The sequence below is a fragment of the Prionailurus bengalensis genome, chromosome C2 (assembly GCF_016509475.1).
Source record: "Prionailurus bengalensis isolate Pbe53 chromosome C2, Fcat_Pben_1.1_paternal_pri, whole genome shotgun sequence".
In the NCBI taxonomy this organism is placed as follows: domain Eukaryota; kingdom Metazoa; phylum Chordata; class Mammalia; order Carnivora; family Felidae; genus Prionailurus; species Prionailurus bengalensis.
In genome coordinates, this window is record NC_057350.1 from 107440160 (window position 1) to 107453970 (window position 13811).

Genomic DNA, 13811 nt, shown 5'->3' on the forward strand with positions numbered 1-13811 from the left:
CCACTGTGTATATATACCACTTCTTTATTCATCTACCGATGGACACTTGGGCTACTTCAATAATTTGGCTATTGTAAATAATGCTACAATTAACACAGGAGTGCATGTATCCTTTTGAGCTAGTGTTTTTATTTTCTTTGGGTAAATACCCAATAGTGCAATTACTGGATTCCAGGGTTTTTCTATTTTTAATTTTTTGAAGGACCTCTACACTGTCTTCTACAGTGGCTGCACCAGTTTGCATTTCTACCAACAGTCCACAAGAGTTCCCTATCTCCACATCCTGTCAACCTATGTTATTTGTGTTTTTTTTTTTAAGTTCATTTATTTATTTTTGAGAGACAGAGAGAGCACACATGCACGAGGGAGGGGCAGAGAGAGAGGGAGAGAGACAGAATCCCAAGCAGGCTCCGCAATGTCAGCACAGAGCCTGACATAGGGCTCAAAATTATGAACCATGAGATCATGACCTGAACTGGAATCAAAAGTCAGACACCTAGGTGCCCCCTGTTTTTTGTTTTAAACATTCTGACAGATATGAGGTGATATCTCATTGTAGTTTTGATTCATATTTCCCTGATGATCAGTGATGTTGAGCACCTTTTCATGTGTCTGTTGGCGATCTGTATTATCTTCTTTGGAGGAATGTCCGTTCACGTCATCTGCCCATTTTGTAATTGGGATATTTGTTTTTTTAGTGTTGAATTGTATAAGTTCTTTATATATTTCGGATACTAATTTTTTAATAGATATGTCACTTGCAAGTATCTTCTCCATTCAGTAGATCTTTTTGTCTTGTTGTTTGTTTCCCTTGTTGTGCAGAAGCTTTATTTTGTTGTAATGCCAATAGTTTATTTTTGCTTTCGTTTCCCTTGCCTCAGAAGACACATCAAGAAAGATGTTGTTACATCCAATGTCAGAGAAGTTATTGTCTGTGTTCTCTTCTAGGATTTCTATGGTGTCATGTCTCACATTTTGGTCCTTAATCCATTCTGAGTTTATTATTGTGTATGGACCAAGAAAGTGGTCCCGTTAAATTCTTTTGCATATAGCTGTCCAGTTTTCCCAACATCATCTGTTAAAAAGACCTTTTTCCATTGCATACTCTTGCTTCCACTGTCAAAGATTAATAGACCATATAATTGTGGGTTTGTTTATATGCTTTCTACCCTGTTCCATTGATTTATGTGTCTACTTTTGTGTGAGTAGCATACTTTTCTGATGACTACAACTTTGTAGTATAGCCTGAAATCTGGGATTGGGATACCTCCAATTTTGTTTCTCATTACAAGATTGCTTTGGCTATTCAGGATCTTCTCTGGTTCCATACAAATTTTAGAACTGTTTCTTCTAGTTCTGTGAAAAATGCTGCTGGTATTTTGCGAGGGATTGCATTAAGTCTGTAGATTGCTTTGGGTAGTATGGATGTTTTAACAAAATGTGTTCTTATAATCCAGGAGCATGGAATACCTTTCCATTTCTTTGTGTCATCTTCAATTTCTTTTTTTTATTATTGTTTTAAATGTTTATTTATTTTTGAGAGAGACAGAGACAGTGCAAGCTGGGGAGGGGCAGAGAGAGAGGGGACACAGAATCTGAAGCAGGCTCCAGGCTCCAAGCTGTCAGCACCGAGCCCAATGAGGGACTTGAACTCATGAACTGTGAGATCATGAACTGAGCTGAAGTTGGCCGCTTAACTGACTGAGCCACCCAGGAGCCCTTCAATTTCTTTCTTCAGCTTTTATAGTTTCCAAACCACAGGTCTCACCTCCCTGGCTGAGTTTATTCCTAGGAATTTTATTATTTTTGATGCAATTATAAATGGGATTGTTTTCTTAATTTCTCTTTCTGCTATGTCCTTATTAGTGTATAGAAATGTAATGGATTTCTGTATATTGGTTTTGTGTCTATACCTTGATTGTGATGAAAGTTAGATGACTGTATAACTGTCATATGACTGTCAAAACTCACAGACCTACATATCTAAGAAGTGAATTTTACTGCATGTAAATTATACCTCAATAAATCTGACATAAAGAAAAACCTAATATAGAAAAAAGACATATTTGAAAATTTCTAAAAACAGTTATCAATGGTAAATATTTAAGTCAGATATTGCTTCAACTTCTGAAGCACACATCTTGTGATATAACTTCAGTGTAATTTCTTGGGCTTAGGTTAAGCCATGATAATTTTTCAAATTAACTTTGCAGATGCAAATATACTGGACCTAACACAACTGATTGATGGATGACATTTAAAGATCTTCATTTAAAGAATAAATAATCAAATAACTACTTATCAATTTGAGTGATTGTGTATGTGTGTTTACACAAAAGCACTACTCTTATTTGCCTATACAGCTTTAAAAGATGAAAACATTGTTCTTCTACTCGTATCTTTCATTCTTTTGGTTGAATGGATTTAACTTCTACGTAGTCACAATATAAGTTGTAACTCGGCCTTATTCCAAATGTACATTACTTCTCAAAATTCAACATCTAACAGTTTCTTTTTCTAATGTAGAATGACCTCCTTTATCTTTCTCAAGAAAAAGAAGCTAAGACTCCAACATTACAACCAAACTGATCTCATGATCTACTTCCAGGTGGCCTGCCACAGGCTGGGATATCCACAGGGGCTAAAGGCTGCAATTTCAAAATCTCCTACAACAATTCAGAAAGAATTAAAACAGCAGCCTTCATTGTTATATTTCCCTAACTGCACTTGCTGTGTTAGTGATCATCACATATGTAACAGCATTTAAAAAGTGCTTTGTGTTTATACCCACAAGGTCCAATCTCTGACATTCATTCCAATCTTTCTGTAGTTATATGCAATCTCAAAAACCAAGGACAATATCCTTAGCACTAAATGAAAACATTAACCCCAATGACACCATCTGGAGTTTTTATTTTGGTATATACCTTCAATGTCTTGAAATCTAAGCCACGTTAACAACACTTACGTGAATGGAATGTATTACAACTTACTCTGCTTTAGTGGAAAAGGGTACCCCATAACTACATCATCCAAAAAGACATATGTTATTCCTATCATCTAACTATACATACTCCACTTACTAGGATATTAAGAACAGTTAAGCCAGCCTTTTAAAAATTGTCCTAAAATATCACATTAGTATATAAAAATAAATCATCATGCACATATCTATTTCCCAATCTTTGCTGTTTAATCAAAGGAAGTTAAACTTCTGCTGACCAATACTTATCTAATATGTCAAGCATATATTATGACTTCTACCAATCCGTTCTATTTTGGAGATGCCACTCCAATACTCACTAGACTGGGAAGAAAGCCTATGAGAATTGAATAAACTAGATTTGAAAAATATACATATTGAACAGATTGCTTCTATTTGGATTACTATCATTCATATCTGGGATACTCAAGGTGCTTTACAATGAGGTATAAATTAGAACTACAATGAGTACTTACAATCAACAGCATAGCTTTTAGGAGAACTGCTTGTTTTTAGGAAGAAAAGAAAGACTTGGATAAAACTCCAAGTTTATTCCCTCTGCATTTCTCTAACAATAGTGCGGATTTTTTAGCTTACAAAGCCATACACAGCCAAACTGAAGGCAAATACCAAAGCCTTCAGTAAAAGATCTCTATGGAATTGTATACTTAAGTCTAGTCATTTGCCCTATAACCATGTACCAAATCAACAAGGTAGATGATACCAATTAAGATCCTGAAATAAATTAGATGAGGCATGAAGAGTCATCAATGAGAAATGGAATTTTAATCAGTATTCAAAATATAAATTCTAGAAGTGACATTCAGTTTTTTAAGCAACTGATGCTAAATGTTATTAACCATAATATGACTGATAACATTTAAAGTACAGAAAAAGATAATGGAAGTTATGTACACTTGGTAAAAAATGTTGTCTGAAGACTTTAATGGAGGTGATGTATATATGTATGGGTACACATGCACAATTAAACCAGGCATGGAGTATTTTCTTATTTTTATGATACCAAAAATTAAATTTTATCATTTTTAAATGCTTAAAAGCTGGATTTACTACCTAGAAACAACATCTAAAACCATCTCTACAAATATTTCCATACTTACTATGATCCAAGTAAATACAGTGTTGAATAAGATAGACAAAGATACATACAATCTGGCAATTTACAAAACTTTTAATTACAAAATTAAAAGCTCTTTATTCAGATTAGGTATAGACTATGAGTGCTAACTGTAGGGCTATTCTGACCCTCATGAGAAGCAGAGAATACTTCATGAAGGAACTGACATCTAAAGTGAGCCCAAAAAAATTGAATGGAACTGGCAAAAGACATGGAGGGAAAAAAAGAGGAAAAAAGAGAAAGGCTGAGAAAATAGCCTTTCAAAAGACATATAAGTAAGAAAAAAGTGGTAACTGAGAAACCAGTAATCATAAGTATCAATAAGTAAGTTTGTGTTGTTAATAAAACATACCATTTATTGAGATCCTACTCTATAGTACCAGCCTTCTTAACACCCACTGCTTCTAATATTTACAGCTTTTCATGATCATAATCCTCATTTTACAGAAGAATAAATTTAAGGCTTAAAGGGAATAACTTGCCTCGCCAGGGAAAAAACTTTAAATGACTTGAGAAGGTTAAAAATTACTTGGTATCTTGTCCAGGGTGCCTTTCTGAGTTATCTCTGCCTTTCTGCTTTTCTTTGTCTATTTTTATTTATTTATTTTATTTATTTTTATTTTTTTTAATGTTTATTTATTTTTGAGACACAGAGAGAGACAGAACATGAGTGGGGAAGGAGCAGAGAGGAGGAGACACAGAATCTGAGGCAGGCTCCAGGCTCCAAGCTGTCAGCACAGAGCCCAACGCAGGACTCGAACTCACGAACCGTGAGATCATGACCTGAGCTGAAGTTGGCGTTTAACCAACAGAGCCATCCAGGAGCCCCTTCTTTGTCTATTTTTAAATTTCAGAAATTACAGGTAATTGATAGCAATGCAAATGATTATTTTCCAGAGATATGCAAATAAATTTTGTCCAGTGGAGTCATGACTGATTTCCATCCTGCATGATTTTGAAGATTTTTTTTTTTAGGTTTATTTATTTGAGAGAGGGAGAGAGAGATAGAGAGAGAGAGAGAGCGAGTGAGCATGAGTGCACATGAGAGGGTGAAGGGCAGAGAGAGAGAATCCCAAGCAGGCTCTGCACTATCAGCACGGCACTGTTACCACAGGGCTCTATGTAGCGCTCGGCCTAGGGCTCAAACTCATGAACGATGAGATCGTGATCTGAGCTGAAATCAAGAGCTGGATGCTCAACCGACTGATCAACACAGGCACCCCCACCCAGCATATGGAAAAAGCCAGTTTGACTCTATGAAACAATTTTGTGTCCCATATTCCTGGTGGCATAAATATGTGTCTGCTCTCTGGATTCTCCTTGAAACTAATGTCACGTTTTATGGTTCCCTCATTAATTAATGAGTTGCAGAATACCTCTGGCATATGTTTACAAATATTTTTATAAGTCATGATTTTACCTTTTTAAAAAATTATTCTTTAATACCTCCAAAGAGTCAGAATTTGAAGTTGGCATGGATTCTATATGGTTCCAAAGGCAAAGTTCCTTTCATTACACACAACTCACTACTTTCCTCCTTTTATTCTTGAATATTTATGCTAACACAAATTTTTCTAATACCTCTTATAAGGGTCTCACCAAATTTTTTATAGCTCATGTGCTGAAACATACTAAAAAGTCCAGAGTGAGGCTACTTTCAGTCTCTCACTTCTTCGCATAACTGTGATTCCTGAGTCTCCCGTGGAATGAAAAAGGAAAATAAAAATACCTTCTCTCATTCCAAGGCTTTTCACAGCTAGGTAATCACAAAAAGAAAGAATGAACCTACAATTCATGCCATTTAATGCTCTATCAGGCATAATTCAAGTCGAATCCCATTGGGCAAACTCTGGGATAATTAAAATGTACTGATATAATGAATAAGAGAAAGGTGGTGACTTGGGGGAGAACTTCTAAAACCCTTGCCTCCTGCTTTTGCTGATTATTCTTTTTGTTATGTTAGATTCCCTTTCTTGACCTTGTCTTTTTGAAAAAATTACAGATTGTTTCTGTTGAACAAAACTAATACCTAGTGGCAAACCTACACAATAGAAATTGGGTGGTAAGTTTTATTGCTGTAAAAAACACCCAACAACATAAAGGGCCACTGTTAAGGTATTCATTCAGTTCACAAGGAAATTGTAAAAAAATTAATTTAAAAGGGAAGAAAAATCCAGTGCACACATTTATATAAAAATGTACTTGTTTACTTGCTTAACAAAATTGACAGTACGAAGCTTCCTTTGCATGTTACAATGACATGTGTTAAAGGTATACGCTTCTTTCGAACCAAACATTTACCCTTCGCCACTGGTGAAAGGCAACAAGATCTCTTTACAAAGTCTCGTCTTTTTCAATAAATTTTGCATGAAAACATGTTATACTGGCACAAAGTTGCCTGCTGTCACATTCGAAGTGTGATAAATGTTTAATGAAAACAACACCACACAGCTTGGTGTCAGACAACAGCTATCACACAGCCCTGCTTTGATCCAAACAGACACTTAAAAGGAGTTCTAAGCACGCTCTGCACCACAGAACTCTATAACCTATATGCAAATAGGGGTAAATTAGCATAAATGACTTCCTGCTGCATAAAGAAATAAGAGGTAAGGAAAAATATGACAGCCTCTAAGAGTATGTAACTGCTGTCAAAACTCAGAGTCCAGCATTCCCAAATCACTTCCAACATCTTCTGCCAAGCACTAGGTAGGAAAAATCTCATCAACAGAAACTTAGTACATGAAACTCTACAACTGAAGACTCTGGAACATTGCCAGGTCAAAGCCATAACCAACGTATATCTATAAAGTGTGATTACTATGTAATACTAGATTTCTTAGATACACTGCTTGCAATACTTCTAGCTTTTTAAATATTGTTATCCCCATTTTACAGAAGAATAAATTAAGGCTCAAAATACCTTGTTCTATAAGGAAAAAAACATATAAATGATTTAAAATGAGTAAAAATTATTATTTCTACAAGCTAATTTAACTTTCCCAGAATCTAAATACCTTACCATTCTTTTAAATGTATGGGTGTGTGTGTGTGTGTGTGTGTGTGTGCGCGTAATTCAGAATACATGTTCAAAGCCAGTAATTTCTATGAACAAAAAGTATATGCTGCTTCTGTTGGTATGCTTTCTGTACTTCTAGTCTATAAAGACATACCAGAAATAGTTTCAATACAAGCAATGTAAATTGCATAGTAAACTTTTTAATGAAAGATTTTATAAATAGGTAACATACAAGCTATATTTGAAGCCTGATTTCACTGCTGTCCCAGTGGCTTCTAATCTATTTTCAGAGAGATTTAAAGACAATTGATTTAGTGGGAGTCACTCTTCAATATAAGAAATTCTATTTAAACATATTCCCCTTCCATTACCCACCAAAAAGAACGTTTCAGTTGTTCAGGTATGGCTTTGTATGCTTGGATCAGGAAATACTTACCTCTCTTTAAAAGCACAAAGCTTCAGAAAGTTATATAAAGAAAGAAAAGAAAAAAAGTATAAACTCAAATGTTGGAGCAAAATATTCCAGAAGTTTTGATGGGCACATTTCTGAGACCATCCATTTATCCATCTACAGAAAAGGCAATAAGAGGATAACTGAAAACCTTTCATGGTATCACATCGTAAAGGAGAATACATTCAGGAATACCTAATCAGGTTACTGATGAATCCTAGATTACTCAAATTAAGAAAGCACTTTACTAGGCATAAATCCTGATGAAAAATAGACTTCAATCCAATCCATCCAAATCCTACTCTTAAGGATAGCATTAGGATTTAAAATATATAGGAGAATGTCACTGGTGGTAGTGACATATTTATTCACAACAAATTTTTCACAGAAGTCTATAAAAGCCAACTATACTTTATGGAGTTTGATCAAAATGTTGCTAAAAGACGCATAATATGAATCCACAGAAGACTCAGATGGGGTGTATGATGTTCACAATCATCAGATCAAGCTGTAATTATGATATGCCATAATAAGTTTCATATTCCTGATTTTTGACTCGCAGTAATAGTGTGCTTAACAAAATAATGTTAAGTGTCCAATTTCAACTCAATAACTATTATCAATAAAATTTGTTTTCATATTGCAAAGACATGTCTCCATAAAGTAAATACAAATATCTAATGATATGATAAATATTTTAAGTTTTAAAAATTTGGGACAAAAGCTAATAATAATAATAAAAAGCTATATCAATGTTTAAAGATAAAATATTCTTAAAAACTGAATTTTATAAATGTAAAACATTAAAAATTAACATCATTAAACCTTTTCAAAAAAATCTAAGACAAGGTTCAGTTGGTGTCTTTCTTAAATTAATCTTTCACATAATATTATAAGGAAAAACACCTTTTAGTCCCTATAAACTCCCAATACCCTCCCAGCTTTTATTCAGCCTTCCTTATTCAGTAGATTAATAAAATGAATAGATCCATTTACAACAGTATAAGATATAGTCATTCAAATGTCCTAGGAATTCCAAGAACTATATTTAATTCACTGCTATATTTACAAAATTTTTTTTAGAATTATCTAATTCAGTATCTTTTTCCTCAAAAGTTTAATAAAAGACCTCTTCCTTATTATTAGGCTCATTAATTCCTTCTTGAGCATTCCTTTCTCTCCTACTTTTATTTTTCCCAATTTAAAAAATTATAAAATCATAAAATCCTTTACCATTATTGTTCTTACTCTTCTTACTTTGTACTCTATAAGCATATGCTCTATGTTGTATCGATTTTCATATAAAACTGGTATTTTCAAACTGGATTGATAAAAACAAAGATTGTTATGCATAAAGAAGCAGAAGTATGCAAGTTGTTATTTTCTCTTATGTGAAGAAGCAGCTAGGTTATTTAGTATACTCTAAATATGTGCCACTGGTTGCACAACCACAACGAACTAATATAGAAGTCCTAATTATATGGTTTGTGAATTTTTTTCCTTTCTCTCCACCTAGGTTTTGTGTGTGTGTGTGTGTGTGTGTGTGTGTGTGTGTGCATGAGTGTGTGTGAAATCATTTGGCAAGAGACAGGTAACAAAATAATCACAGAAATAAATTTAATTAAGGGCTAGAAATTTTGCGTGTTTATTAAATATAATTAAATGTAATTCAAATAAATAGATGAAATGTTCTATTGTGGGAAAATAAGTAAGAGAGAGGGAGGGAGAAAGGAAGGAATCGATCTTTTACTAATGACAGATTTCTGACCTGATCAGAGAAAAATAAGGCACAGAAAATTCTTTCAGTTCTCTTTAGGTATTTTCTAGGGCAGTTTAAGCTATAGCATTAATTACTTAATCTCATTATATTCTCATCATCAGTGATTATGGATTACCAAGAAGTGAAGACAATGTACTCTGAAGAGGCAAGTTGCTGTTGTCAGTAAACTTGAATTAGAAGCCTAACTCTGCCATTTACTAGTTCTGTGATCACAAGTTTTCATCTATATGAAGGATAACAAAAGTACCTATTTCATGAGGTTATTATTGAAAACTAAGTAAGATAACGCATGTCAATTGCTTAGCAAAATTCCTGATACTTCGAAAATATATTTAAAATGCTAGAGACTTAGGGGAGCCTGGGTGCCTCAGTCGGTTAAGCAACCGACTTTGGCTCAGGTCGTGATCTCATGGTTTGTGGATTCGAGCCCCCATTGGGCTGACAGCTCAGAGCCCGAACCCTGCTTCAGATTCTGTGTCTCTGTCTCTCTCTACCCTTCCCCCACTCATGCTCTCTCTCTCTCAAAAGAAATAAATAAACGTTAAAAAAAATTGTTTTAAGGTTAGACACTTACTATGTCCACTGTAGATAAAGCCTTTTGTTCATACCTCAGATAGACCTGATCGTATCATTACCCTACTTGCAACTTCATTGGCTTCTCACTGCCTTTAGAATTAACTTCAGACTTGGGGCGCCTGGGTAGTTCAGTCAGTTGAGTGTCTGACTTCGGCTTGGGTCATGGTCTCGCAGTTCATGAGTTTCAGCCCCACATCAGGCTCATTACTGTCAGCACAGAGCTCGCTTTGGATCCTCTGTCCCCCTCTTTCTGTCGCTCCCCTACTTGTGCTTTCTCTCTCTCTCTCTCAAAAATAAATAGACATTAAAAAAATTAAAAAAAATAATTAACTCCAAACTTAACATAACTTATAAGGTACTCCAATAATCATCTCTCACCATTATTCCTCTTCAACTCTAAACTAAGCCTCATTAGACTTTAGTTCCTCAAACATGCCATACCCCCCTGCTTGCCTGTCTTTCACAGGAAGTTCATTTTGCACATACATTCTTTCTCATCTCTGAGATGAGTGTATACATCTCTGGTGTATAAACACCACTTCTTCTGAGAGATCTTCCCTCATATGCTAACTAGTCTGGATCAACCAGCTTATTGTTCATGGAAATACCTTGCAACCACAATGTTGCAATGTTCATCCTCAAGACTGAGGATGAAAGCCAAGATGCTGAGACTGGCCTTTTGGAAGGGTAAAACGGCCCAGATCTGCTTACCTCTAAACTCTTTGTTATATTAGCAAGGTATGTGCTCATGGTTTAAGCTAGATGCTGACAAACTACAGCCTGTGGGCCAAATCTAGCCAGTTGCCCATTTTTGTAAGCAAACTTTTATTGCAATACAGCCATATCATTCATTTAACATTATCTATGGGCTGCCTTTGTGTTAAAAGGACACGCTTCGGTAGTTGCAAAAGAGACATATGGTCTAAGAAGCCTAAGTTATTTGCCATCTAGCCCTTTACAAAAAATATGCTGTCCTTGGTTCAAGCTACTATTGGTTAGGTTTTGTTACTATGACCAAAAGCATCCTAACTCATACAATGTTTCCATAACTTCCTAGTGAAACATCCATCTGATTTCACTGTAATTACTTATACATCTTCCCTTCTATCTATGCTTATTCTGCCATCTGCATGAACTCTCCAAGTAGGACTGGCCTACTATCATGTTCCTATTACCAACATACTACTTGACAAATAGAAGGCACATAAATATTGTTGACTGAACAAGCAAACGAATTAATGAGTGTATATATCAAAAGCCAATCAATATTTATTAACAAGTAACATGTACATTAGGTACTCTAAATGATAAAAAAGAGATAAGATACATTCACTGCCCTGAATGGCTTAAAAAATCAGGTTTAGGAAATAAACATGTAAAAAAAAGAAAGATAAACTATTTCTGAAGCAAAGCAGGTACATATGTACATATATAAACACTACCATATTAAATGTGTACACTGACCTAAAAAAATTCTGATTTTAGATTATACCAAAAGGTAAGAATTTGGTGTCCTCAACACTGACCAGGAGAGAAAATATCCCGATATAACACCACTCTATATTATGGTCCACTAAAACCATGGAAATTACTGAATCAAGCTACTCACAGCTTTTTAACATCAGTTCCCTGAGCCCTTCAACTGACACCTATTGTGGGTTTTCTTTTTTTTTTTAACATTTATTTATTTATTTTGAGAGAGAGCAAGGGGGAAGGGCAGAGAGAGAATCCAGTGCAGAGCTTGATGCAGGACTCAAACTCATGAACCGCGAGATCATGACCTGAGCTGCAGTTGGATGCTTAACTGACTGAGCCACCCAGGCACCCTGACACCTCTTGCTTTGACCTTGCTCATTACCTTTGTTGAGATTTAAAAAATAATGATGAATACAACATTATTACCTTGTAGATCTATCATCCAAAATTCAGTCTTTTGAACATAATGAACACTGAGTCTAACCTGTAAAGCTAGCTGACCCAGATCTCCAAGATTGATGTTAACCATATGAGAATCTTTCCTGAAACCACCCAACCTCCCTTTTTTATCCATGAACTCAATTTTCTTACCTTTAACATCCCCAAAATAATGCTTTACGTAATTTCAATTTTGTACAACTGTATAATTATTCTGGTGAGGTGGAAAGCAAAAATTTAATGAGTAGTAAAAATCATATTCAGTCTTCTCATAGCCATGTACTACCTAAAGTGTAAACCAAAAGGAAAACGAAAAAAGAACAAGGAGCAAAGCAGTTCCTTGACTGACATAATTTATTCATCCTCAGTCAGTATCTTCCAGTCTTAGAAACCTATTCTGTGTCCTCCACATCTATCATCCTCCTGACTTTCTCCTTTTACCAACAGATTTCTCCCACATCCTCTCTGATCTTAATTACACTCTACCACTTGAGCTAACACAGCCTTCCTAGCCTTATGGCCAGATAGCCAACCCTATCTCCTCTCCTATAATATTCAACAACCCTTAAAACTAGAAAAAGACAGAAGTTAGAATTTTGCAGGAGCACAACTGGTCTATGTGCATTCACGGTTGTGAGGTGATCAGGAAAAAGAAAGTCATATAATAATGTTATCCTCTTCCAAAATCCACCACAAATTTATCATTTCAAGGAATCTGGCAGGTTTAAATAATATCACTAAATCTGAAAATAAGAAATTAACAGACAACTGTGAAAAAGGATGACATGAGTTCCACATTCTTTAATAAACTTAATTCCTCACAGAATCAAGATCTCAAGGAACTACATTCAAGACCCTGAAAAGTTCTTTAACACTGAAAACTGATCCATAAAGAAAAACATTTTTGTACTCAAGTATCACAGTGAATATACATAGGGCGTAGAAAGACTCACAAAGGGGGATAAATTCCAAGATGTTCTACTTCATATAATAAAAGACCCCAATGTCAGTTTTGAATAAAATAACAAACTATAATTTATACTATCAACCAAGATTTTCTTTCATTTTAACATCTTCTAATAAATAGGTATGAATGGATTCCAACCTCCAAATGTACAAAGCTAGAATAACTGGTTAATACCAACTCTGGAAAAAATAAATTCTGGGCCTCACACACATACACTCATTCTAATAAACACACACCTTAACAGTGACCAAGTCCCATTCTACATTGAAAGAGGCCTAACCAATAGTAACATGGTTATTAACATGGTTCTTTCCCTTTGTTTTACCTTTACCCTTTTCCCCTAACAGCTTTACAATAAATTAATAGACATTTTTAATCATGAGCTAGTCTTTAAATTTTAAATTCATATTCATGATAAGGAAATTGAATATAGAACTCTCCTAAAGAATTATGTAAATTTTCCTTTATTGACATACTAAGCTTTGATAGTGCCATTTATTTTGTGCTTCTAAAGCTTGTTATGTAAGTATTAAATGAAAAAAGGAATACAAAGGAAGAACAGTAAAAATCTGAGATAACCATTTTGATTTTATCCTTTCTTCTTTATCTACAGTATTCTTCTATTTTATCCTTCTAAGAAAAACCTCAGAGAATGAAAATTCAGTTTGAATATTGCCATGGAATCACTGAGTCATCACTGCTTAAGATTTACTTCAACTTACCCACGTTTGATGTTGTGTAATTCCTTGTCCTTGCATTTATCCTTCTCTTTTTCTCTTTTCTCCTTATCTCTGCCTTTACGTCTTTCTCTATCCCGAGACCGACTACGGGTTCTTCGGTGACTGGACCTTTCACTGCTTCGACTATGAGAACGTGGACGAGGTCTTGACCTAGACCTATAATAAGTAGAGTTTATTACATTCATTTAAATTATATTTTATATTATAAAATACAAATACTCTTTAAAACTATCTGAAAGAAAA

General features: G+C 34.7%; 1 protein-coding gene across 1 annotated transcript in view; it reads right to left on the reverse strand.

Moving 5' to 3' along the window:
* The window catches only part of RSRC1 (arginine and serine rich coiled-coil 1), a 241355-nt gene that overhangs the window by 118503 nt on the left and 109041 nt on the right, over positions 1-13811 (reverse strand). Inside the window, exon 4 of the mRNA XM_043595038.1 lies at positions 13551-13724. Coding sequence (XP_043450973.1) covers positions 13551-13724 — 174 coding nt within the window. The remainder of the gene's footprint in view (positions 1-13550; positions 13725-13811) is intronic.